Source organism: Syngnathus scovelli, chromosome 5, assembly GCF_024217435.2.
Source record: "Syngnathus scovelli strain Florida chromosome 5, RoL_Ssco_1.2, whole genome shotgun sequence".
NCBI lineage: Eukaryota > Metazoa > Chordata > Actinopteri > Syngnathiformes > Syngnathidae > Syngnathus > Syngnathus scovelli.
In genome coordinates, this window is record NC_090851.1 from 867,638 (window position 1) to 892,789 (window position 25,152).

A 25,152-nucleotide genomic window follows, 5' to 3' on the forward strand; every position below is an offset into this window, starting at 1 on the left:
GCATCTGTATTCGACTGCCAAGGCTGTTTTTTTTCGATTACGTTCACGTTTATTTACAAAAAAATCATATCTTTTCGTATTCAACTTTTTATTAATTTAAATTTGGAAAAGTAATATACAATGAAGTAAAGCAAAAATTAAGAATGGAATATTAAATAAAAATGTAAAAATAAGGAATCACATTGTTAAAAGTATCATGTTTAAACATGCATTTTGGCGTGAAGGAAAAAATGTCGTTTCTGAAAAATAATTTATTGGAATTGTAGGTCCAATATACAGTATGTTTGTAAACAAATACATCAATTCATTTGGCACTTATAAAACAGTGGCAAGTTATCCCTTAAAAAGAGTCAAAATTGATAGTTCTGAAAGAAGCCTCACTCTAATCACATCGTAAAAAAATGTAACTATTTGAGGCATAATAACACAAAATAAAAATAAATCCTGGAAAATGGGACAAGCAAGCCAAGTCAGTCTTTTCAAGCATAAACCAGCAGCAGCAGCAGCACCGTTGGCGGTTATTGCATTCACGTCACCATGGTGACAAACGTGGCGGCTGAGCCACGTGACTCTGGAACAACGTGGTGCCGTCCAACAAGGTGAGCGGGATGTCTCTGATGACGGAGGGCAGGTCTTCGTGCTGAATCGGGTAAATGACCGCAGATAGGCCTGGACGCTTGGAAGAAAACCTGCAAAGTAAAACGATAACCCCAAATGAATTGCTAAAAGAAATCGCAAAGCTCTGCGCTTTTGTGCAAACCTGTCGAGGAGAGTTTTCTGCAGATTCTGGCAGGCCACCAAGGTGCCGCCGGTGAACATGTGGCACATGACCACGCTGCCGCAGCGCTCCACAAAGGACACGGCGGCCGCCGCCTCAAAGGAGCCGTTGCGCGAGATGAGGCAGAAGCGTTGCAGGCGCGAGCAGCAGGAGAGGGCGTCGAAGAAGGTGAAGTTGGCGTTCAAGTAGGGCTGCTCTAACCTGAACACACCAAATACAAAAAGCCAAAATGGTACTTTTCAAGCAGACTTGAGTGAAAGTAGCTTCGCGGGCCGTCCACGTTACCTGAGTTCTCGTAGCTGCGAGCAGTTTCGAAGTGCCTCCAGCAGGGAGGCGTTGTAGTTCATGATTTTCAGCGTGCCGATGTTGGCCAGCGACAACACCTGCAGGTCCTTGCACTGCGTGACGAGGTGGGCCAGCCCCGTGCCCCGAAGGACGCCGGGCAGGCCGGCGAGCGTTAGGCGGTGCAAGCGGCCAAACCCAGCCAGGGCGGCCAGGTGGGCGTCGCCCACCCCCCGGGCCCAAGCGCACATGCCGCGGGGCTCCACGCTCGCCCGGCTGCACGGCTCCAGGCGGGGAAGAGCCGAGACGAAACCCGGCCCGATGAGCTCTAAGGTCTCCAGGCAGAGGCATTCGGCAGCCAGCTGGCTGATTCCTGAGGTGGTCTCCCCTGGAAGTGAAAGAGCCATTTGTCTTATTTAAAAGAAAAATATTTTTTCTTGTTTTGTTGTAGCTAGAAGGGCTTAAAGTCCTTTCCATTCTTTCCAACAGCAAAAGTTGATTTTAGATACAATTGATTTGACTGGCGGGCACGTATCAAACTATGTTTTCCTTGAACTACTTTGACAAGTCTACAAAAAAGTGACTTCAGTCAATGTCGGAGTATAGCTGCAGCCCGTTACTCACCGCACCAAGCTTGGGTCCCTGTTTGCGAGCCCGCTTTGTAGTTCTGGACGCCCACTCGAGGGACTTTCTTCAAGCCGTGTAGAAGTAATAGAGACGAGTTGTGCGCGGCGCTGTGATGCGCCTGGACGCCGTCCGAAAGGGCGCAGGCCGGTAGGGTGAGCGAGCGAAGGTGGCGGAGTTGAGCCAGGCTGGCGCATAAATGGGGCCCAGCCGGCAGCGGGGCGTCGGCGTGCTGGTGATGGTAGTGCGTGTGCATCAGGTTCAAGTGGCGCAGGTTGACGCAGCGAGAAGCCAGTCGGCTCATGTTGGCGGGGAGCAGCTGGTCCTCGGCACCGCGGCACTCGGTGTACGGCACGTGGTTGATGCCGCTCAAGTTGAGGCTCAGCAACCGCGAGGCGTCTCGCACGTCGCCCTCCAATAAAGACTGGAACACCTTGCGAGTAGGCAGGTTGAGAAGTCAACGTTGACTCCGTAACCCTTTTTTTTTTTGGGTCTAACCTGTGGCCACAGAGCAGGACAGCGGCTAAAGCTCAGGTGCCTGGGGCTGTTGCCCTCCAGGGCCCGCTTCAGCGACGAGGAGTCCAGCCAAGAGCGGGGCAACTGAAGCGCCTCTAGGTCGCCACGGAGGCCCAAGCTCTGGGCCAGTGATGGGGCGGCGGGCCAGGGCGTCGGGTTGGGCCCGGGGACGGACACCAGGAAAACACGGAGGCGCTCGGGAACGTGCACGCTGAACACAGCCAGGTAGAGCAGAAGCAACGTCTGGTTCACCTAAGGACAGACGGTGGAGGAAATCTATTGCGATCATTTAGAAGCATTGTGCACTGTTTTCACCTTTATTGTCATCATTATAAGTCAAGTGAAAATACTGGTGGTATTGAAAGGAACCTCTCCGGGAGCCAGTCGGGCGCTGAACTCCTCCAGCTGCTCGTAGTGCGGCACGCTGCTCTGCCCCACCATCAGATGGCAGCTGACGCCAAAGCCCTCCCTGGTCACGTCCGAGATGTCGAATTGCAGCATCAGCCTGATGGCCCACAAACGCAACAATGACGAGAATAAGTCATTTGGAAGAATTTATTTGACTGTGGTGTAACTACTGCGCGGTCCTTACTTGCGTAGCTGAGTGCAGCACGGCACCACGCCGTAGCTGGGCGTCAGCAGCGTCTGCCGCAGCTCCGCCAGACGGCTGAGTCGGTCCACCGCCTCTCCGGCCAACTTGCCGGCATGGAAGCCCGGTTGCACGTCGAAGGCCAGAGAGCTCAGCAGAGGTAACGAGGCCACGAGGCGGGAGAGGCGCGGCGCCGTCAGCCGGCACCCGCTCACGTCCAGACGCGTCACCGCTTTGCAGCGTCCCACCGAATCCATGACGCCGCTGCTCAGCCAGTAGACGCCATTGAGGCTCAGGGACTGCACCTGATTGGACAGCAGCCGCAGCGTGTGGCGGACCATCTTGTCGTCCATCTGTGCAAAGAGGACTGAGGAATGTTAGGAAAAAGACAGACCCCAGAAAATGCTATTGTTCCCATGTTCGTTTGGTTGCTAACCAAAAAAGCAGCTCCCTATTAGCACGTGCGTACCATGTACTCCTCAGACAGGCATACGTGCGCCAGCAGACTCTTGTCGCGGCAGAGCGTTTGCAGTCGTTGGCAGACGGGCACCACGTTGGTGAGCAGGTCGAACACGGGCACGTGGCGCAGGATGCACAGAAGGATCTCATCCGACAGATCGGACATGCCTACCGCTGCCGACGCCATCACGCCGTCCTCCTCGCCTGTAGCCATACGTTCATTAGTGTGACTCCAGATGATCAATATTTATGGGTTGACTTTGATGAAATTGGAGGCAGTCCATGAGACAAGACATTTTCTTTGATTATTATTGATATCAGAAATGATTGATCAGAAATTAAATTTGAATGCAATTTCAATGAGACTTCTGTATCGTGAGTTTTAACTGATATAACCTGAAATATATTGACAGACATGAATGTTATTAACGTTCGACGTTTAGGGATGCAATCACAGAAGCTCGGGGGTGACAAAAATGAAAAAAGATTCAAATTGTGGAAAGTGGTTGTAAGAAAAGAGCAACTTTCTTGAGACATATCGTTGGTGAAAAGCACGTAACATCGCTATGGTCGCTTGACGTTGAAAATCACCTGGCGAATGGCGATGAGGGACGATATATTTAGCCCACATGCTAACGCGGTGCTAAATTGCAAATGTTCCCACCTGGTGAACGTGTCGTTCCTTGGACGTCTGAAATGTTAGCAGGACCACTCAGCACCATGGACGCTACTATTTAAACTGTCAGGTGTTCGTCCGGCGACGAGACATGTTTGCTCGCTTTTGGGTGTCGAGTCTCCTTCTAACCGCCCTCTCCTTTTTGGCACGGACCCCTGCAAGATGGCGGAAGAATTTACGCGTTGCACTCACCGCAGGTCAAAGCAGTCGATTTCCGATGAGTCGATCGGCACGAGCAAGGTGATGAACAAGATCCTATTTCGAAACGCAGAATGGGAATCCTCGCTGCTCGAGTCGAGTTTACGGTCAGAATTCGCTTCAAAACTTCCAATTCAATGTTTAATTGGTTAATGTATCGAAGGGTAGTTGAAATAAATGTCTTTATTAAAGTAAACACTTAAACGATAGCGTTCAACTTAGCCCGCCATTTTAAATCGAACGTTCAATTAAGCTAGTGTCATTTAATTAGGAGTTTACGGTCAGAATTCGCTTAAAAACTTCCAATTCCTCGTTTAATTGGTTAATATACCGAAGGGTGGTTGAAATAAATGTCTTTATTAAAGTAAACACGTATACGATAGCGTTCAACTTAGGCAGCCATTTTAAATCGAACGTTCAATTAAGCTAGTGTCATTTAATTATTGACGCCGTTTTTCATTTGTGACAATGTATGTAAAAGTTAATATATCTAATTAATTAATCATGTGGTTAACTGCCTAGAAACCACTTCGTTAGTTTTGGGCTGGATTGCAGATTTTACAACAGATATTTGAGCTAACCCATTTCCTGGTGTTAACGTTAAACAATTCCCTTAATCGTGCTGTTATCATTTTGGATATCATCAGACCAAGATGACACATGTGTACAGAAGAAAATATGGCATGACAAAGTGATTTCATGCTTTCTTTCCAAGTAGAATTTATTTTTATGATGTGCCACGGCTGCAACAATAATTAACCTTAAAATCTTCGCTACTTATACAGTTCGTAGTTTGTTTCTTAAAAATTTTGTTTTTCTTTTACAGCTTTTTACATTCATTAAAAAATCCATGTGTATCCAAAATCATACACATTCACGCAGTCTTGGAAGTTGATTGGTTGCTGGTAATATTGCGTGATCTTGTGTCAAACGGTTCCAGTTTCCGAAATTTCGTGTGAAATTGTCCCAGCAGTTGTTGGGTTTCCTTAGTTTGGCGACACGGTGCGGCTCCTCAAACAGCCGCAAGTGAGGTACTTCATAGCCATCATGCTGACATGCATGAGCGAGCCCATGTTGAAGAGCATGTGGTAGAAGGCATGGACCGACAGGCCGCCCGTCTCGTCGGCGTACTTGAGGGCCACGATGGGCGTGTACAAGGGGTTGGTCAGGTTGCGGAATCGCGGGCTGCTGGCTTCGATCACCTTCTTGGTGCACTGTGAAAACGCCAGAGATGCCAGAAGTTCATTGAGATTGATAATTCGATGCGCCTTATTATCCAAAAAACATGCCACTTCCCAGAGAACGGGAAAACCTAGTATGAAGAACGAAGATAAGAGTGACTCACTCTCGCTATGTCATCCGGCGTTTGTCCGAGCGTTTCAAAGATGTCCACGGAAGACGGCAGGTAAACGTTCTTGAAGTAGTGCACCGTGTCCGGGTCTGTTCCCGGGTACTCCTTCTGCCGCACGTCCTGAATCATCTTGGCCTCGAATTCCGTGTGAACCGGGCCGGGCTCAATCATCGACAACCTGGGTATGAACGCACCAATCAGGGATTGTGTTCTCAAACTAAGCTCCAGGGGTCCATGAGCCGTAGCAATGGGAGGTCTTCAAAATAATGTACTGTAAGTTATCTTCTATTATTAAAAAAATGCTTGGGGACTAGCATGCCAATAAAGTAGACAATGCGAGTGCATCGAATCGAATCGAATTCTTCTCAATCTGAGCCGACCTTGTATCATATCGAATGGAATCGTAATGCGGCATTGAAAAAACGTGTCGCCAAAAGGTTTGAGGTGTCCCGACGTTTAAAATGATGCTCACGTGACGTTGAACTTGAGCAGCTGCACGGCCAGACTCTCGCAGAAGCCCTCCATGGCAAACTTAGAAGCCGCGTAGACGTCGTTGAAGACCACCCCTGCTCATGACAAGCAAACAAAAACAATGTTCACTCTAACTGGTCCAAACCTTTGGATTAACTTTTGTTCCTCTGTTTATGCCAGCAATCCATTTAGGAGGTGCTCACTTCCCACCTTGAAGTCCCATGACGCTGCTGACCACAATGATGTGCCCCCCTTTGCGTCGCTTCATGTCAGGCATCACCTCCTTGATCATTCGGATCACACCAAAGAAGTTGGTTTCAAACACCTTCTTCATCTCCTCGATAGGAATGCTCTCCAGGGGCCCCACCAGGCCGATGCCGGCGTTGTTGACTAAGTCGGGGAAAACACAACTTGTGGTCAACCTCATCATTTTGGATCGGGATGTTCAGTGAGTCTGAAAATTTGAGTCAATCTCACGATTCCTCAGAGGCCACAGTTTTTTCTCCGAGTCTACTAATTTTACTCAAGCATCTCATTCATCTGAATTTGCAGGGTTCCGTCGAGTTTTCCGGCACTTCTCTCAATTGAGTCTTTCGGACCAGCTCAGGTCAGTGAACCATCTGAGTCACCTGATTCGATGGCATCTTTTGAGTTCCCTGTGTTGATTCCGCTCACTTGAGTCAGAAGCTTCTGAATCTCTTGTGTTCCTGGCAAGTCCGCAAGCTCCACTCACGCAACCAACTCACTTAGGACATCGACGTGGCGATCCTTGATGCCGTTGATGCATTGTTTGACCGAGTCGTCGCTGCACACGTCCAGCACGGCCAGAGAGAGCGTTTTCCCGTACGCGTCGCCGGCAGCTTCCACCAGCTTGTCCTTGCGCTTCAGGTCTCGCATCGTAGCGATGACTGTGGGTGAAGGAACTCCATTTGTTATATTCCTCAAAATTCAAAGCATTCAGACCACCACCGACCTTAATGTTTTAAAACTGAAAATCTCCCGAGACTTAATTGGCACGATGATCTGAGGAAGATGAATATATTTGAACATAAAAGCCACTTTGTTGGACACTGTTAGCAACAATGCTAATGGGTTGGTTCAGAGCTGGCAAACAATTCAACTTCTTCGCTTAAGTAAAAGTAAAAACATATATATATAAAGGCTACAGAATAATAAATAATTTCCAAATACAGTATAAATTGTTTTTGAAAATCATTTTGTCTTGGCATTTCAACAAGATGTTTAGACTTTTTACTCTCACGTTAGCAAAGAAGTTATGCTAACGTGTGCTAAAAACATTGTAGATCGCTGACGTGATGTCAACACAATCCCTTTAGACACCATTGTTAGGAGCAATAAAGGCTTTGGGATTATTTCTATTTTTATCATTTCCAACGGGAATAAAGCCGAGGCTACAGATAGCGCAGATTACGACGAGGCTGTAAAAAGAGCGTCGTCACGTGCGACGCGACGCCGTGTCAAACTGAGTTCACTGGCTCATGTGATTGTCTGCGCTTTTTAGGATTCCTCATTTGTGTACGTTCCTCACACAAAAATAGTTTGGCGATAGAATGATTCTATTTAAGATGTTTGATGCTTAAAAATAAAATGAACCTTTCTTAGCTACACCACATCACCAAATTTTAGGATGCATTAGTTGTAGATGTTTCTTGTTTTATTTGATTGTATCTAATTGAATTCTGATGTAAAAAAATCCCGTAAATCAAAACGCATTTTTCATAAAGTCTCTCACTGTTCTTTCCCGGCGCAGCAAAGCGGCAAGAGCTGACGTACCGTGGTAGCGCTGCTGTTGGTCCTTGGCCAGCATGACGGCCATCCTCAGGCCGATGCCCGATGAGCAGCCGGTGATCAGCACCACTTTCTGCCCGCCGCTCGCCATCTCCGTCCACTGCAGCCTGAGGCGGGATGACGGGATGACGGACGGGATGGCCGCTCAGCCTAAGAGGATCAAAGTCACATGGACAAGATGCAGATTATCCTCTCCCCGTCCTACGGGTACGTTGCCTTTAGGTTATTTTTCTATTTTGCAATCGATCATTCACATAAACAGTTGATCTGTGATCCTCATTTGAAATTTCTTTTATATATTTAAAAAAAAAAAACACTTTTCTGCAACATGATTTTGAAGATCTCAACAGGATGAACAATTACAAATTGTTAAAAATGAATGGAAAATGTACAGAAGAAAAAGTCACTATCGTAAAAACGTGAAAATCAATTAATGTCACAGTTTTACGACCTTTCGCTCTCGGGGCAGAACCAGATTCTCCATTTTAGCCTGAAATAAAAACACCAACATCTGCATTTATGGACGCCGTGTAATCCCAGCTGCCTTCTTCACCCTCATTAAGAAAACGTCTTCGGCTGCTTTATGGACTTTTACAGACCTTTTTGTTCTTCGACTGAATGAAGAGTGCAAGCGAAACCTTTTTACGTTGTGTTTTTATTGTGTGTGCGTGTGTGTGTGTGTGTGTGGAGCGGCGTGGCAAAGACGCATAGGAATCTGCAGCAGCATATTTTGATTAGTTGGGCAGCAGCTTTGTCCTGTCCTAGCATGCTCTGTGTGTGTCTGTGTGTGTGTGTGTTTTGTGAAAACTAATCACAAAAGTGTTCTTTTATAATTACGCTTACCTGGCTTGTCATTTGTCGTACTTACTCCTCGAGTCCGTTCAAAATGCTAATTACAAGAGTAATTAAATGTTTCATAAAAAGGGTGGGGGGGAGTAGGAGGGGAGAAAAAGAGAGGGAAAAATAGGGCAAGGTGGGAGGGAAGAGTGAACTTGCGATAATTGGAGAGGGGGGGATTTTTCTTCCCTCCCTGCCGCTTTTCTTTTTAGCACCATCCAGAAAAAAAGACGCGTGGCGGCTCCGCTGGCTCGGACGTTTATCACTTGAATTGATTAAAGCCTTCATGCTTCGTTAATCAGGAGGAGCAGCAGGAAGGAAGGAAGGAAGGAAGGAAGGAAGGAAGGAAAGGAGGCCGAGAAGACGTAGGCAGGATGCGCAGGATGGACGGGTGGACGCTGCTCCTCTTCTTCACCATCGGGCTTCACAGCTCCATAGCAGGTAGGAAGAAGGCTCGGCTGTCTTTTAGTTGACATTGTTGAGTCTGTTGCAAGGAAAAAAAAGTTGCCTGTCAACGTAAAAGTTGTAGCGGGGCTACCTCAACTTCGGAGCGACCCGACCGTGGATATGAAACTTCGCTCGGCTAAATATTTGTCTTGTATTGTGAAAATTGCGAACGAGCAGCAGGTTGGCAGACTGGCTTTTGTTTTTTTGAAATGGATGGATGGAAGTTGAGATGCTCGGGGCTCTGCAGGTTGCCTTTCATCACCCGTCCACCCAAAGCCCCCTCGGGGAGTTGATGGACATGTTGTTAAACTTTCCTTCACCCCCCTGCCTGCTTGTGCGCCAACATGCTCATTATTGTGCAAATGTCATCAATTACAATTTGTCATAGTAAACAGCCTCACGGAGCAATAAGATCAATTTTACGCTCGTTGCATGGTAAAGTCATGCACGTTAAATTGGGTAAATATACTGGAAGATAAAATTCACGAAAAAAAAAGTTGAAATATAATAATAAAATAAAAGTGACGATCAATATTATTCTCCTCATTATTGTGGGTAGTTGTACACGTACTGCACATTTACTTCTAGATACATGTCGTCTATGTGTTTGGACTTGTTCTTCCATACCTGCTCTTACTCAGCGCCCGGGTGCATTTTCCAACATGTTGCGCAGCTTCAAAATCTACTCATGTGTGAATGCTGCTTATTTCTCATGCCGACTTGTACTCTTTTTGTTGAACCGTTGCCACCATCGTTTGTTGCCAGGCAGAGTTCACAGGGCTCACTCCTAACTGCCCCGTGAGCCACTGACAAACTATCTGATTGTTGATTGGCAGAATTAAGATTTGTCCTGTGTTGTTTGTTGCTAGGCAAGGTTGACCGGGCAGAATTCACATGGCCTGGACTAGGGCAGGGCATGAACTTTATAGCAACCCTCACACCTGGATGACATATATTTGTAAAAACTGGAATTCCACCTGTCAGTCATTCCTGGAAAGATGAACATACTTGTGTGTGCGACTTAATACGTTGTAAATCATGTGTGGCCTGAGGTTGTAGCGTGCTGCTAGCATAACCGCTCACAAGTGTTTCCACTATTCTGACTTCCCCAAAACACCTCAGAAATATTTTTTAATCATTTTTATCTGTCATACGAGTGTAAAATAAGAAATGTAAAAATACCCGCGTCACGTGAAGGTGGTTCTCGTCATGATTTGGGCTAAAACAATCAAAACATTATTTTCCCTTCTTTTTCCTCCTTATAATGTTGAAATTTCGTCTTCCATAAAAATAATAGAACAAGTTTTTCTTCACATAGTGCGTCAGTCGGGTCACTCGAGGTATCAGAAACGTTTTGGGAGGTACTGGACAGTGTGAGATGGGGTGGGGGAGTAGAGCGCTCCCCGCACTTTGTTCACGACATGACGGCAAAAATTGGACTTTGATATGCCTTTGACACCCCGGCCATCAACTAAGATTACGTGCAAGGATGCTGAAGCTAACGGGCCGTCAACTTGATCGTGTGTGTGTGTGTGTGAGTGTGTGTTGCGGAAGACAGCAGGAAACATTTTTCATTGTCTTTGAGCCAAGAGGATATGAAACACATGTTCACTCCTTCCATCCAACTCTTCTCTTATCAGCCTGACGTTGCCTGCTCAATGTGATTGCAGGTGGACAAAAGTATTAGGACACTCCAAAGGCTTACCAATGACTGACAGATTGGGTAACTTTACGCCTCTGTTAACTGCTCCTCAGGCCATGCAGCTGCAACTCCACCACGAGTGCATCTGCGTGTGGCTAAAGGTTAGCTTAGCCAGGCTAACTTTTATGGAACATGTGCGTTATTCTTCCGTGACCAGATGTCAAGAAGTTTTTGTTTTTTTTTTTCTTCTTCAAAATGCAGAATTTTTTGTGTACTTTGATTGGTCGCCGTAGTGGATGTCACTCGGTCGGTCCTACTTGTCATCCCTTACACGCTACAGTAGCGCGATTGGTCGCTTGCCACCTTGCGCCTGCCGTTTTCATCCACGTGCGCGTGTTTATTTGAAGAGGAAACTGTCCGTAGCTTGCTTTGTCCCGACTGCGCCCAACGTTTGCTGTCATGTTTGACTGAAAGACAAAAAAAAAAAAAAAAAAAAACTGAAAAACAAAGGCTGACTTTGCACAAGCTCAGCAGAAAAATAAAGCAGCGTTTACTGTATATAGTTTCGGGAATAACAAAACGTAGCGAATGGATTAGCATGTTGGCTAAGTTTTTCTGTCTTTTGATGCAAAAGTGTTGGTTCTGTTTTGTTTCACATAGAATTTAAAGAAAACACCAGAGACCAAACCACGCCATCCAAAAATTTGGCCAAAGGGGGCTCAGAAATATTAAAAAGTAGCTTTGAGGAATTTTGAAATGTTGCGTATATTTTTGGCGTGCATTATGTGACCTATTTGATTTTTATGCAAAATACCAAGACATTTTTTTTCTTCCTCAATCCCTTTTTTGTGGGAGGCATAGAAAGAAAATAATTTGTGAGATTTTGTTATTTCCCCTTGACACCCCAAATTGAATTCAAGTTTCTCATCCAATAAAGCCACAAGAAAAGCAAATAAATTGGCAGTCACCACAAAAAGGTAAGAATTACAAACACGTGCTCACATCTGGCAGACATGGCCGTCGCGTGTGTGTGCGTGTGTGTGCATAAGAAAGGTTGACATCATGCTCGCAAATCCATGTGAAGTTGAATCACACCAGTCGAGACATGTTCTCCACTTGTTAGCTTTGCTCTCTTTTCAAGACTTTGCTTATGAGGATGTCGCTCATCTTGTCTTTGTCCGACAAATCTCTTTTTCATGCGATTCGCAGTTCTCTTGTGGTTATATCGCTTCTGTCCCAAAGATCATTAGAAAATAATAATAAATAATAATGATAAAATAATCATAATTTTTTCTCCAGTCTTTCATTATTATTTAAAAAAACACATATTAGAAAAATAAGATAATAAATAGAGCATTTATAGATGATATCACTAACTTGAAAATGAGGGTGTGCTACTTTTTGCAAACATTGGAGACAATTTCGAGCGTTGGCAAAAGCTAACGTTGGTCTTGTCTGTTCCCGTCTTGTCTTTGACAGCCAGTCCCATCGACGTCCTGAAGGTTCTGGAGCTGTCCGAGGATATGGAGGGCGTGTCCCTGGAGGCCGGGCTTTGCGCCAGCAGGACGGGCCACGAAGATCCCGACCTCGCTTTCAAGATCAACAAGAAGATCCAACTGAGCGCTCCCACCAAGCAGCTTTTTCCCGGTAAGCTCGATTCCCGCCGAACCTCGTGGACAAATGAAGTTCTCAGGCGCTCCTCCTCGGCTCAGATTCGCCATTCCCGGAAGATTTCTCACTGATGACCACAGTTCGAGCCGTGAAGGGCTCGCAGGTCTTTCTGCTGTCCCTGTATGACCCTCAGGTCGGTGTCACCAACATCATTACATCAAAGCTTCGGATGCTTGCAGATGACACTCCGTAATGAGTCGGTTAAGTCTCAACTGCTTTGTATTTTGAAGTCGTTGTTGTAATCGCAGGGTACGCAGCAGTTGGGTTTGGAGATCGGACGTTCTCCCGTCTTTCTGTACGAGGACCACAAGGGTCAGCCCGCTCCGGAACTCTACCCGACGTTTCGGAGGATCAACCTGGCGGATGGCAAGTGGGTAACACACCAAATTTATCGTGCGGCTGATGAGCATCTCATACAAAAAAGTCAAACGACAAACATGGTGAAGCAGCATTTAGCTGTTGTGCTGCATACAAATGGAAGATGACCCATTATTTATCTATTTTCCTTTATTTAGATTTAATTGTATTTCATTTGATTGATTGATTTATTTTTAATTTCCAAAATTTTCCAGCACTATACACTCACTCGCACAGGAATTTTAGCACATTTGTGAGCATCTGAGACAATTTGACACTTCCACTAGGTGGCACCGAGTGGCCTACAGCGTGAAGGGCCAGCAGGTGACGCTCTACTTGGACTGCGTCAAGCTAGAGACTTTGGAGCTGCTGCGCGGACCCCAAGCGCACGTCAGCACCGACGGCGTCACCGTGTTCGGAACGCGCCTGCTGGACCAAGACGTCTTTGAGGTTGGCTGCTGAGATTCATTCGACAATAAGAATGGCTGCCCGCCGAGTCACCAATAAACAACAATCATCGGATGTAAACAACTTTTTCACCTGGACAGGGTGACATCCAACAGCTTCTGCTGGTGGACGACCCCGCGGCGGCCGAGACGTACTGCAGGGACTTCATCCCCGACTGTGACGCCGCGTTGCCCTACGACAGCATCGTCATGGACATCGCCGCCGATGAGGTGAGCAACCTCGCTTCAGGCGTCATGTGGCAGGTGCTGAAAGTTGTAAATCCAAAGTATGCCGCCAGCTCTTCACAAATATTCCAAGTATTTACGGACCACACAAAATTTGCTTTGTGGCCCAGAAGGAAATATTTAGTGGAGCAATTATGCCAACTTTTAAAACAAGGTATCTTCTTTTGTTTCACCCTCATAATAAAGAAAAAGAGTGAATAAAGCTTAAATAGAATGGAAGCAATGAAACAGTTTGTACGCCACCATTCAATGCCGCAATTCAATTCATGGTGCTGCTCCTTCTGTTGTGCTCGTTTTGGCCACAGGGTGGCAGTATAAGGTCAGTCATACAGATGCAAACAAAGGAGAAAGCACACTAATATATGGAGACTACCATATGTTTACAATGTTTATTCTACCAGAAAAGTCCCCCGTTCACTTTTCGTGTTTTGCTGGTGGTCTGAAAAGAAGCCAACATTTATTTTCAAACCTGTTAGATTGTTTTAGTTCCAAAAACCACAAATGTTTTTTTTTTTTCTTTCCTGCCTACTGCTGTGTGATTTACAATCTGGCTGTGGGCTCAAAAGCGCTGCAGGATGTCTTTTTCTTTATTATTATTATTTTATTTTTTTGGGGTCTTTTTGAGGATTTATTACGGCCACTCCAGAGCTCAGTCCAAATTGAAAGATAAACAGCAAAGGAGTTAGGGCTTTGCTTCCTTTCACTTCTTTGAACCGCGTTAGGGGAAAGAAATTAGATGTGGGCGCCTTCCAGATGTATTTTGTCCAAATGATCTTCACCACAAAAAAAAAAGTACCCGTCGTCCAGGTTTCCAAATTCTTGTTGCTCTTGGACTTGGCTTGAAGTACCAGAACAAAAGTCGGTGTCGTGAAGAACACGTTCTGCGGCCAGACCTTGATGGGCCTTGACCTTGATTCTTCAGGTGGACATGACGCCAAAGAAGCAGCACGTAGCCGAAGAGTTGGACGCCTACGACTTCAGCGACATCTACCAGGACGTCACCGTCTCCACGGTGACGACCGGACCCAACCTCACCGAGTATGAGGTGAGGCTGGCGTCCGGTCCTATTTCCTGCTTTTTGACCACTCGCCTCTAACCGCTCGTTGGTCGGACAGATGTTCGAATACGAGGACTACGACAACTCCACGGACGACTACCAGCTGAAGGAGTACGACTACGAAGAAGAGGAAGTGGATGAGCGATACCGGCCTGCTGAGAGGGAAAGGGGATACCGTGTGGACACGCAGGTAGCAACCAAAATCTGACACGACACCGATAAGTGTTTTTGTTTTGGGCCACAACATAAGCATCTAACACAGGTGTGACAAAATATCTGTCTAGCATCAACTGCTGGCAAGGAGGACTCACTCCATGGCAGATTTTATTTTATTTTATTTTTTGCTTGTCTGTGACTGTCGTTGGTATCGGCAGCCTCTACGAGTACTCGATACCTTTCGATAAAGTCGGTATCGGCAAGATACCTAAACTCGGTATCGGTACTCGCCCAGTTGGACAGATTTCAATGTTCCTGACCGACATTTTGATCCTTCCAGTATGTACCGGAGAAAGGCGAGAAAGGAGAGCCCGCACTTTTGGGAGTGGTAAGAAAGCTCATTTGATTGTGTTTGGAAACATTCATTGTTTTTTATGTCAATTAGGGGATCTCGATGGGTCACTGAAATGGGCTCCCAAAAAAAATCATGGAGTGAATTGCTACATTCAGAATCCTTCACGCATTCTCTACTGTGGAGAAAGATTTTTATTCAATAAATGTGTCTTTGCTGTCGTATAATTACGTGTTGTTTCAACATTAGCTGGGAACTTTGAGTCAAATCAATCCTATTAATTGCCATGTCAAATGAAAATTTGATTGCACTGTACTGTCATTGCCTTTAGGTGCCACATGATGGCGGCAACGGGCTACTTTTGTCTAAATGAAGCCCCCTTTTTGATTCTCGCGGTTTCCTTGGCAGCCAGATGCTGCCGGATGATGTTTTGTAACTTTTTTTCGTGTCATTGTGATTTCAGGGCACACAATTTGTAGGTTCGTACGGGCCTCCGGGACCTCAGGTTGGTGCCTTACAGGGTATAGAACACATCACTCACTTTAGTCAAACGGATAAAACCATCCACATAAATATATTCATTTGTGTGCAGGGACCGGCAGGCCCTCCCGGATTCACGGGGCCGGTGGGACCTCGAGGAGACCCCGGAGAACTGGTCAGAATTGTCCTCTGTGTTGGCAGGCGTGCACTGAGCTGGTCTAATCTATGCGGGCTCCTTAGGGACACCCAGGACTGCCGGGCCAGAACGGAGTCGACGGGATACCGGGACTGCCGGGAAACGTCATGGTCTTGCCGGTAACTTGAAGAGAGAGCGAGAGAGAAAAAAAAAGAGCTGTCTCATTGTTCTTCATGTTTGGTGTCATTGTGCTGATTGGAAAGCATGTCAAATGTTAAGTGGATACATTTTGGAGAAAGCGTTGCGGCCGTCTGCACAGCCACTAGGGGGAGTCTTGAGTCTTTAATAGAGACGACGCTTTAAAAAAAAACAATAAAACAAATCTGTATTTAGTCAGTCTAAGGACAGAATCTTGAGTCCCTGTTTTTGTGTTTGCAGTTCCGGGCAGGTGGTGGTCAGAAATCAGCCATCTTTTCTGCACAGGAGGCTCAAGCTCAGGCCATCCTGCAGCAGACCAAGGTCAAGGAACACCTAAAATAAAAAGAAAATGGCCGCTGCTTCTTTAAATCACACCATACACTTCTTTTTGTAGTTGACAATGAGGGGTCCTCCCGGTCCACTTGGCCTTCGGGGACGACCTGGTCCACTTGTGAGTTTTTATTCACACGCACACACTGTATTAAAGTATTTATTTAAAAAAGATTTATTTATAGGGCATACCAGGTCCATCCGGCCTGAAGGGCAGCAACGGAGAAATGGGACCACCTGTAAGTGTACAATGGTTGTCATGGTAACACACACACGCCTTTCAACCTAACACGACGGCCCCGCCCTCAGGGTTCACCCGGAGCCCCCGGCATCCCAGGCCAGAACGGACGCCCCGGGAAAAGGGTGCGATTTCTCTACTCGCAAATTTCTACGCGCGTGACGCACCGAAGCTCACGTGTGCTTGGGTGTTTGTCAGGGACGAGGCGGGGCGGACGGCGGGCGAGGCAACATCGGAGAGACGGGTGTCAAGGTGAGCAGCCAAACACCAAATTTTCCAAATGTCCTCCTCAAATGGTTTCTCCTCGCAGGGGGACAGAGGCTTCGACGGCTTGCCTGGTCTGCCCGGCGACATGGGACATAAAGTAAGTAGGACTAGAAAAAGAAAGTCACTCAATGGAGCTGAAAGTTAAAAAAAATTGCCATGGCCAAAAAAGCCTCTGCTAGCATGAGGCCAGTTTGTCAACCGCTCTGAAAAACTTGATGTTTTCCTCAGGGCGAGAGGGGAAAACCGGGCCCCTCAGGTCCTGCCGGAGAGCCGGGAGAAAAGGTAGAACCTGTGCTAATCCGTGCGAGTCATTTTGCACGCCTGTTGGCGGTTGCTTTTGACGCCGCTGTGTTGTCGCGCAGGGTTCGGAGGGCCCGTCTGGACCGAGAGGACAACCGGGCGATGCCGTGAGTGCTCGCGTGCTCACAATAGAGTTCGGGAACTTTGACGACGCAACTTGCTTGACGAGTGTTAAAATTTGAGTTTCTTGCAGGGGTCAAGAGGCATGAACGGCCCTCGAGGTCGCCCGGGACCCCCGGGGCAGTCGGTGAGTGCGAAAATGTCTAAAGCGCGCACACGCACTTTTTTTAAATTCCTCTTGCTTCTTCTCGCAGGGCATTCGGGGAATCGATGGCGTGCAAGGTTCAAAGGGCAACATTGTGAGTATTTGAAATGAGATTTTTAGCCTGATCTGGAGCCTTGATTTCATGTGTGTGTGTTTAAGGGGTCCCCGGGGGATATCGGCGCACCGGGACAGCAGGGCAACCCTGGAATTCAGGTAGAAGCAGACTAAAAATAAGAGCAGAATCCCCGTAAAAAATGAACAAACGCAAATCCCCCACGTCCCCCTCAGGGCTTTCCCGGTCCGCAGGGATTAGTCGGGCTGCCTGGAGAGAAGGTAAAAGGCAGGATTTTTAGCTGCTGATTTGGAAGGATTTCAACTTTTTCTGTTTTGTCTAACAGGGGCCGCAAGGGAAGAAAGGCATGCAGGGTCTACCCGGAAATGACGGCCCTCCCGTAAGCTCGCACCAAGTGACACGCCGCCGTCTCTCATCTTAGCGATATTGGAGTACGTTCTCGCCAACAGGGTCATCCCGGACGCGAAGGCACTCCCGGTGAAAAAGGTTTGCCGGTAAAAAGGAGTACATTTGTCTCATTTGTCATCATCCGGGCTGGTGAAATGGAGTGCTCCAAACGTGTCGTTTTGGCTCACAGGGTCCCGTGGGAGTGCAGGGGCCCGTCGGCTATCCCGGACAACGAGGAGTCAAGGTAGGAGACATTGCGGCTCCTATGCACTTGTAGCCGGGAAAAACAAAATGGCAGTTTGAGCTTGCTTAAGGAACCTGACGTCAGGGGTGGAATTTGTCCAGGACAAGCCAAACATTTATTTATTGGTTTATTTATCTGTGTTTGTTTATTTATTTATTTATTTTTCATTCTTATTTATTAAATGGCCAAGATGAGCCTCAAATGAGTTCAATAGGGCAAATGTTGTACCCTGTCTTCCATCTTTGCTTGTGTGTTGGCCAGGGAGCAGACGGCATTCGAGGACTAAAGGGCAGCAAAGGCGAGAAGGTGATCTCCAGCCACGGCACCGTCATTATTTCCTCCACCGCTGTGGTCTTTGCTAACCTCCTTCGGCTCCGACTTCAGGGCGAGGACGGCTTCCCCGGAGCCAAGGGTGAGATGGGCGGCAAGGGTGACGGCGGCGACAATGGCGCTACGGGAGGACGGGGGGAAGACGGACCAGAGGGACCCAAAGGGCAAATGGGACCTTTGGGGGAAAGCGGACCCCCTGGGACCCCTGGAGAAAAGGTATGGAGTGTCGGGTTGAAGAGATACAGCTCAACTCAAAGACATATTTTATACTATGTAGGAGAGGGGCTAAGTTTAGTATCCAGATTTTTGAGGGGAAAAATCTGACATTTTATTTCAAAAGTAAATCGCCCAGCCAACTTGCTGTTTTTCAGGGAAAACTAGGAGTACCCGGTTTGCCAGGCTATCCAGGAAGACTTGGGCCAAAGGTCATTAAATTAATAATCCACATGCTGTAGAAACAGTAAATAGGTGCCATACGTTACTTGGTTGCTCTTGTGTCTCGTCACAGGGCGCTGATGGCTTTCCTGGAGTACTAGGAGCTCCTGGAGAGAAAGGCAAAAAAGTCTGTATCAAAAAAAAAGTAACGCTTTGGTTTTTGCTTGATCCAGAAACATCCTGTTCTGTGTACGCAGGGTCCTCCTGGACAAGCAGGAAGTGCAGGACAGAGGGGGCCAAATGTAAGTACCACTTTGTTAGGTTCACCTGGATATAACAAAAATATCCTCCAAGGTGTTAAAATTAGAGATTCAAACTGCCTTTCTGGAGGAGGAAATATTTGGATAAGTAAAAACTGCCTCATAAATCAAAGTGGCGTGTCGCTTCAGGGGGCACGGGGAGGCAGAGGGGCCAAAGGACCAACGGGGAAACCTGGAGAAAAGGTCAGCTGACTCGCCTCACTTAAGGGAGCCACACTTTACCTGCCACATTCTCCTTTTTTTTTTATCGCTTTTATCAGGGCGCTTCCGGACACGACGGCGCCCCGGGATCGGCCGGCGAGAGGGTGAGAGTGGAGCATAAATAAATGAATTGCCAAAACACACTCATGGAGCCATTTGCATTTTTTTTAAGGGACCACAAGGACCTCAAGGACGGGGTGGAGAGCCCGGACCCAAAGGAGCATCTGTGAGTTCCCCACTGACAGTTTTATTTCTGAAAAATGACATATCGGAATATACGGCAAAGCTCTTCTTCCATCTGATTATTCCAGTTTTGTCTTGTTCTTTTGTTTTTTTTCCGCAATTCGATTGACCACGTGTGCAGGGTCCGGCCGGGAAAGACGGCCTTCCAGGACACCCGGGTCAACGAGGAGAAGCGGTAAGGCTCTTCTCCTTAGTGAACTCTGCTGACTACGCTTTTCCTGAGCGTTTTCTTTTGAACTCCAGGGATTCCAAGGCAAAACGGGACCACCGGGACCCTCTGGTGTTGTGGGGCCACAGGTGGGTCCACATCCACAACATGACCTGCCCAAAACTCACCCTGGAATGTTCTTCTTTTGAGCCGCTCCTCCTGGCTTGTGTGTGCGTTACAGGGAAAATCGGGCGAGCCCGGCCCCACGGGGGACCGAGGCCACCCGGGCTCCCCGGGTGTCCCCGGAGAGCACGGTTTACCCGGCTCGGCAGGGAAGGAAGGCGGAAAGGTGGGTTGGGAAACCCACTCCGCACCCATTCCGTCAATATCAGAGGTTGTGGAGTGGCCTTACGTCAGCTTGGCTTCTCCTCAGGGTGATCCCGGATTGCCCGGAACCATGGGGAAGAGCGGACCTCCCGGACTGAAAGGGTTCAGGGGTAGCAGAGGCGCTCCTGGCGTTATGGTAAGTCCGACAAATCATGCTTATTGTATTGTTGACATTATTTCGACGACGCTGAGCATAGCTTTTGTGTTGTTAGGGGCCTCCGGGTCTAAAAGGAAGCGCTGGACCCTCTGGAGCACCAGGTGCCAATGTGAGTTCGCTCAAAATCGGGCGAGGCGTAAAAAACATGGCCGTGGCGTGAAAATGAAATTTCTTGTTGGTGTAGGGACCGGCCGCCGAGAGAGGTTCCCCCGGGCCGGCCGGAGCCATCGGAGAGCCGGGACGGGCCGGAGCCAGTGGAGGACCGGGACCGATGGGAGAGAAGGGCGAGCCTGTAAAATAGCAAAAACACATTTATGGTTGTGCTTAGTGAACATATTTTTGGGTGCCTCAGCGCTTACAGTAATAACATTATGTCGTTTTATCTTCTGATACTTAGTCAGAGAGAAAACATTTGATTTTAAGAAAACTAAAGTTGGTTTGAATGTCATTATCTTTGCTCCTGTTGTGTAAGTGTAAGAAAAAATAAGTCTCCAAAATGTGCCTATTTGAAAAGGCCCCATATCTTCTGATTAATCACTCGGGTCCCCTGTGCGTGTTTGTCCTAGGGTGAGAAAGGTCCAATTGGACCAGTGGGTCAGGATGGAGACCAGGGACCAGTGGGCATGCTCGGAGCTACAGGGCCTCCAGGACCTGCAGGAGATGATGGAGACAAGGTCATCAAAACAAAAAAAACATCCGACTCACATAGCAAACCGACATCCTGTCATCAATAGTTACATAAAAAAAAAAAAATGTGTGCAGGGAGAACAAGGAGGGCCAGGCCAGAAAGGAAGTAAAGGCGATAAAGGCGAAGCTGTGAGTTTGAAACTTGACCCTCGACACGGCCGCCAAAAAACATAACACCTCTTACTGATCATGTCTTTGTTCTCCCGCAGGGACCCCCAGGACCCACTGGTACTCAGGGGCCACTCGGACAATCGGGACTTCCTGTGAGTAGGCGCGTTTGAATGTCCGCTGGTCCAAAAAAAAAGAATAAATGAATAAAATAAATAAATACATTTAATAAAAAAATAAACACCAATTGGATGACTTCCTGTGTGTTCCAGGGTCAAGACGGCGAGGTCGGGCCCCGGGGCCAGCAGGGAATGTACGGACCCAAGGGAGACGAGGGACTTCGTGGTTTCAAGGGTTTGAGAGGACCAATAGGATTACAGGTGCCACTTGCGCAGCCAATTAGGACGCGGCGCCGTAGCGGCCAAGACGCTAACGTGCGTTTCGTTTGGTCCAGGGGATGCCGGGCCTCCCCGGTGAAAAGGGCGAGAGCGGACACGTCGGGCTGATGGTGAGCTGCCGCATTCTTCTTTCTACATCAAATACACGTGACTAACCCAGGTCTGCTTTTCAGGGTCCCCCTGGGCAACAAGGGCCTACGGGTCCTCAGGGATCAATCGGAGGACTGGTACAAAACACATTTGAATTTGAATGCATCTGAACTCTTTGGGTCCTGATGAGCTTTTATGTTTTACTCAGGGGCCCACGGGTCGCCAGGGTACTATTGGACAGCCCGGTGGGGTCGGAGAAAAGGTAAACATTGGGGCGGGACGGAAACTATCACTTGACTGTCTACAAATTTCCCTCACCCGTCTCTCGCTTAGGGGGAGGACGGCGAATCCGGCGATCCCGGTCCAGTGGGTTTTGCGGGGAAAATGGTGAGTTTGCTGCATCCATGATTTTTATTCCGTACTCTGTTGGACGGGAGCTTTTTATTTATGCCCTTCTTCTTTGTTACCTTAGGGTGACACAGGTGACCAAGGGGAGAAAGGAGATACCGGCGCACCAGGGGCAGCTGGACCTCCAGGTTCCCGAGGCACCCAGGGGGACGACGGAGCCAAGGGCAATGCGGTGAGTGAGCCACCCAAGCCCCTCAGAATCCCTTCCGGAAAAATAGTCACCATCAAAACATTGGACCGCTCTGCTCTCAGGGTCCTATTGGGCTCACTGGGGACCTTGGACAACAAGGGGAGGCTGGACCCAATGTGAGTGTCCATTCTCTTCTCCATCAGTGAACGTGAACCTCACAATCACACGGATCATTTTAATTTGTGTTCTGTCAGGGCATTGACGGCCTTGTCGGTTCTAAAGGAGACACTGGAGAGCCTGGAAAATCTGTGAGTGCAAATCATCAATGTTAAATTGATATAAAGATGGCTGATAGTATAACCCGCTTGTTCTTTTTTTTTTTTTTTTTAACCTACAGGGACCACCAGGGGCAGCAGGAGAACCTGGACCACCAGGCCCTCCTGGGCGAAGGGTGGGTTTTGTTTTTTTTTTTAGAACCCAAATCTGTGTTGATCTGAAAACGAAAGGACATAATCTCCCCCCCCCCCCCCCTTTAGGGCCACTTGGGTAAAGCTGGGAAAGATGGGGGGGAAGGCCTGAAAGGAGCCAAGGTAAGTGCCACAAAGCAATCACCATTTGGGGAAAGTTCCAATCTTCTCATAGTGTCCCCACTGTGTTCATGTCAGGGCGCTCCTGGATCAGAGGGCCCTATTGGAAAAAGAGGGCCGGTGGGTCGTCAAGGACAATCCGGAAAGGCCGGTCCAACGGGTCTCAGAGGGATTCCTGGTCCTGCTGTAAGTCAGCTCATCGAGAAACATTTGGACAATTGTCAATCTTTTTTTTTTTTTGTTTTTTTTTGGTCAGGGTGAGCAAGGCCTAAGTGGACCAACAGGCCAGGCGGGACCACCTGGTCCTATGGTAAAATGATTTACATCACGATGCTATCACAATGCCAACATTCCATTTACGGATCTTGGCGCAATATTTTTCAGGGTCCGCCGGGATTAGCCGGACTAAAGGGAGAACACGGGAAAATCGGAGACAAGGTGAGTTCGGGATTAATGGCATCCACAAACAGTCGACTCGACTTTTGCCACACGTGCAGGGTCACGGCGGCCTGATCGGTTTGATCGGACCCCCGGGGGACATGGGAGAGAAGGGCGACCGAGGGCTTCCGGGAAACCAGGGACTACCGGGTCCAAAAGGAGATGAGGTATTGAAAAAGTTTTAGTCTTGACTATCGCTCTGTACTTGGTATATTCTGATTCTGTGTTTATTGCCAGGGTCCTGTCGGCCCAGCAGGTCCTAACGGGCCCCCAGGCCCGGCAGGTCTATCTGTGAGTACTATTTTGTGTCTCAATTACGCATCGCAAGGTTAAGATGTAGGGACAATTGTCTTGTATCTCTTTTCAGGGTGCCATCGGTATAAAAGGTTCTAAAGGAAATCCGGTAAGTGTCTTCACCAAGTGTCTTAAATATCTCCACTCAACTAATGGTTGTGTGAATTAAGGGCCCAATTGGACCCAGAGGAGACACTGGACCCGCAGGACCTCCAGGACCCCCAGTGAGTACAGTTGGGGGAAGAAAAAAAATAAACACTTTGAGAATTGAAAGTGGACCCTCTCTTAGGGACACCGGGCGCTCGCACCACTGCCGGATGACGGGCGCCAAAGGAGGACCCACGTCCTGGACGCTGCGGTTCTGGAAGGGGAGGACCAGATGCTAGATGGCAGCGAGGAGCACGACGAGTGGATTCAGGGAGATCAGGCCCAGTCGGACACGTGGACAGACAAAAGCAACGAGGGCCAAGGCATGGAGGAGGTGTTTGCCTCGCTGTCCTCCATGAAAGTGGAGGTGGAGGGTCTGCGCACCCCTCAGGGGACCTACCAAAGCCCCGCCCGCTCCTGCAAGGAGCTCTGGCTGCTCAGTCCAGAACTTCCCAACGGTACCGCCACATATCATCTAAGATCGCAACACAGACTTAAATATTTATTGATCAGAACCATGTCTGTGGGGTTTATTTATTTATTTTTTTGTACCACCAGGCGAGTACTGGATCGACCCCAATCAGGGCTGCCACCGAGACTCCTTCAAGGTGTTTTGCAACTTCACCGCCCAGGGCGAGACGTGCCTCCACCCGGACAAGAAGTTTCAGTCGGTCAGTTTGCCTAAAAGCATCTTTTAAAAAAAAAGTCTTCTCATGTATGAGGCGCTAATTGGACTTGAAACATTAGGTGAAGCTGGCCGCGTGGAAAGGGGAGAAGCCCGGCACCTGGTTCAGTAAATTCCGGAAAGGAAAAGAGGTACACACACACACTCAGCGATTGACTTGAACGTTCCATTCGGTGAGTACATGCTCCTCCCTTTTTGCTCCCCCCCCCCCCCCCCCCCAAGTTTTCATACTCTGGCATGGACGGCCTTCCGGTGCACGTGGTGCAGATGAACTTCCTCAAGCTGCTAAGCGTGACGGCCAAGCAAACGTTCACCTACCACTGCCTCAACTCTGCCGCCTGGCTGGACGGCCAGGGCGGCGGGCACCAGCTAGCGCTGCGCTTCCGAGCCAGCGATGGCGAGGAGCTGACGCACCAGAACTCGCATTTCATCCGCGCCCTCTACGACGGCTGTCAGGTGAGCGGAAACAACACGGCCAATTGTCCTTTTTCCACCTTCCCATCTCACTTGAACAGTTGATCCCATTGTTGCACGTTTTTTTTTTTTTCCCTGTCCCAGACGCGCTCGGGACAGGAAAGGACAGTGTTGGAAATGGACTTCCCGGAGTCCTCGGCTCTGCCCGTCATCGACGTGGCGGTGAGCGACTTTGGCAACGCAGGCCAGAAGTTCGGCTTCCAGGTCGGGCCCGTCTGCTTCGGCGGTTAAACGGCCGAACCCTAAAAAGAGCAAAAGGGACTCTTTTAAAATGCAGGGAAAAGAAAAACAAACTACTTCTAAGACTCGTCATATTTATACCTTTTTGCTTCGCAATCATGCAGCGCGGTGGACTTGTGGTTCACGCGCTGCTTCTGTGAACGGTCGCCACGACGCCAAAAATGCAAAAACTCTTGAATTGTTGCAAATTCACCTAGCAAAAAAAACCTCATTGCTGTTGTTTATTAACTTTTGCCACATTGTTATGATTTTGTGTGTTGTTGTGATGTCATCACGGTGCTATCGTCTAAAAGGGAAACGTGGGAAGTGCATTTTTTTTATATATATATTGAGAAGTTTTACATTTGTACTGGGAAGTGACCTAATAATAATAAAAAAATAAGTACATGATGTACATGTAAATATTAAATATCCTCCTTCATT

The 25,152-nt window shown here is 48.0% G+C and overlaps 3 protein-coding genes and 1 long non-coding RNA gene across 9 annotated transcripts; 2 read left to right on the forward strand and 2 right to left on the reverse strand.

The window, feature by feature from the left end:
• Nucleotides 1-236: 236 nt before the first annotated feature.
• Nucleotides 237-4,060, reverse strand: fbxl18 (F-box and leucine-rich repeat protein 18). Its single transcript, XM_049720054.1, has 9 exons — nt 3,913-4,060; nt 3,259-3,452; nt 2,793-3,142; nt 2,570-2,705; nt 2,183-2,452; nt 1,685-2,117; nt 1,064-1,448; nt 761-979; nt 237-689 (listed from the first exon to the last, which is right to left on the reverse strand). Exons 1-9 carry the CDS (start codon nt 3,968-3,970, stop codon nt 533-535), a joined length of 2,202 nt encoding a protein of 733 aa, XP_049576011.1. The 5' UTR covers nt 3,971-4,060; the 3' UTR covers nt 237-532.
• Nucleotides 4,061-4,077: 17 nt separating this feature from the next.
• Nucleotides 4,078-6,842, forward strand: LOC125968721 (uncharacterized). The gene is made up of 5 exons (XR_007481353.2): nt 4,078-4,229; nt 6,125-6,212; nt 6,290-6,392; nt 6,497-6,551; nt 6,695-6,842. It is a non-coding gene; the product is annotated as an uncharacterized lncRNA (long non-coding RNA).
• On the reverse strand, nt 4,818-8,728 carry LOC125968718 (retinol dehydrogenase 8-like). 6 transcript variants are annotated; one of them, XM_049720068.2, is made up of 8 exons: nt 8,353-8,552; nt 8,205-8,243; nt 7,739-7,903; nt 6,691-6,852; nt 6,155-6,334; nt 5,946-6,039; nt 5,468-5,651; nt 4,818-5,336 (listed from the first exon to the last, which is right to left on the reverse strand). In XM_049720068.2, the coding sequence occupies exons 3-8, from the start codon at nt 7,842-7,844 to the stop codon at nt 5,109-5,111; spliced, it is 954 nt and encodes a 317-aa protein (XP_049576025.1). In that variant the 5' UTR covers nt 7,845-7,903; nt 8,205-8,243; nt 8,353-8,552; the 3' UTR covers nt 4,818-5,108. The 6 variants fall into 6 exon arrangements, with proteins under 6 accessions (XP_049576025.1, XP_049576024.1, XP_049576022.1 ...); XM_049720067.2 differs by lacking the exons at nt 8,205-8,243; nt 8,353-8,552 and adding an exon at nt 8,597-8,728; XM_049720065.2 differs by lacking the exon at nt 8,353-8,552 and adding an exon at nt 8,597-8,685 and having other exon boundaries at nt 7,739-8,243.
• Nucleotides 8,729-8,898: 170 nt separating this feature from the next.
• On the forward strand, nt 8,899-25,138 carry LOC125968707 (collagen alpha-1(XI) chain). The gene is made up of 66 exons (XM_049720042.1): nt 8,899-9,031; nt 12,159-12,326; nt 12,392-12,483; nt 12,599-12,720; nt 12,995-13,157; nt 13,256-13,384; nt 14,322-14,444; nt 14,515-14,646; nt 14,953-15,000; nt 15,428-15,469; nt 15,557-15,619; nt 15,685-15,759; nt 16,019-16,099; nt 16,173-16,229; nt 16,294-16,347; nt 16,418-16,471; nt 16,545-16,598; nt 16,657-16,710; nt 16,842-16,895; nt 16,976-17,020; nt 17,107-17,160; nt 17,228-17,272; nt 17,338-17,391; nt 17,467-17,511; nt 17,577-17,630; nt 17,701-17,745; nt 17,829-17,882; nt 18,144-18,188; nt 18,267-18,428; nt 18,584-18,637; nt 18,721-18,774; nt 18,845-18,889; nt 19,037-19,090; nt 19,168-19,212; nt 19,281-19,334; nt 19,473-19,526; nt 19,595-19,648; nt 19,741-19,848; nt 19,933-20,022; nt 20,099-20,152; nt 20,228-20,335; nt 20,610-20,717; nt 20,806-20,859; nt 20,940-20,993; nt 21,111-21,218; nt 21,293-21,346; nt 21,410-21,463; nt 21,535-21,588; nt 21,660-21,713; nt 21,799-21,906; nt 21,987-22,040; nt 22,119-22,172; nt 22,262-22,315; nt 22,401-22,454; nt 22,530-22,637; nt 22,708-22,761; nt 22,836-22,889; nt 22,949-23,056; nt 23,127-23,180; nt 23,257-23,292; nt 23,354-23,407; nt 23,473-23,788; nt 23,889-24,001; nt 24,078-24,146; nt 24,238-24,471; nt 24,574-25,138. The coding sequence occupies exons 1-66, from the start codon at nt 8,965-8,967 to the stop codon at nt 24,718-24,720; spliced, it is 5,220 nt and encodes a 1,739-aa protein (XP_049575999.1). The 5' UTR covers nt 8,899-8,964; the 3' UTR covers nt 24,721-25,138.
• Nucleotides 25,139-25,152: the final 14 nt, after the last annotated feature.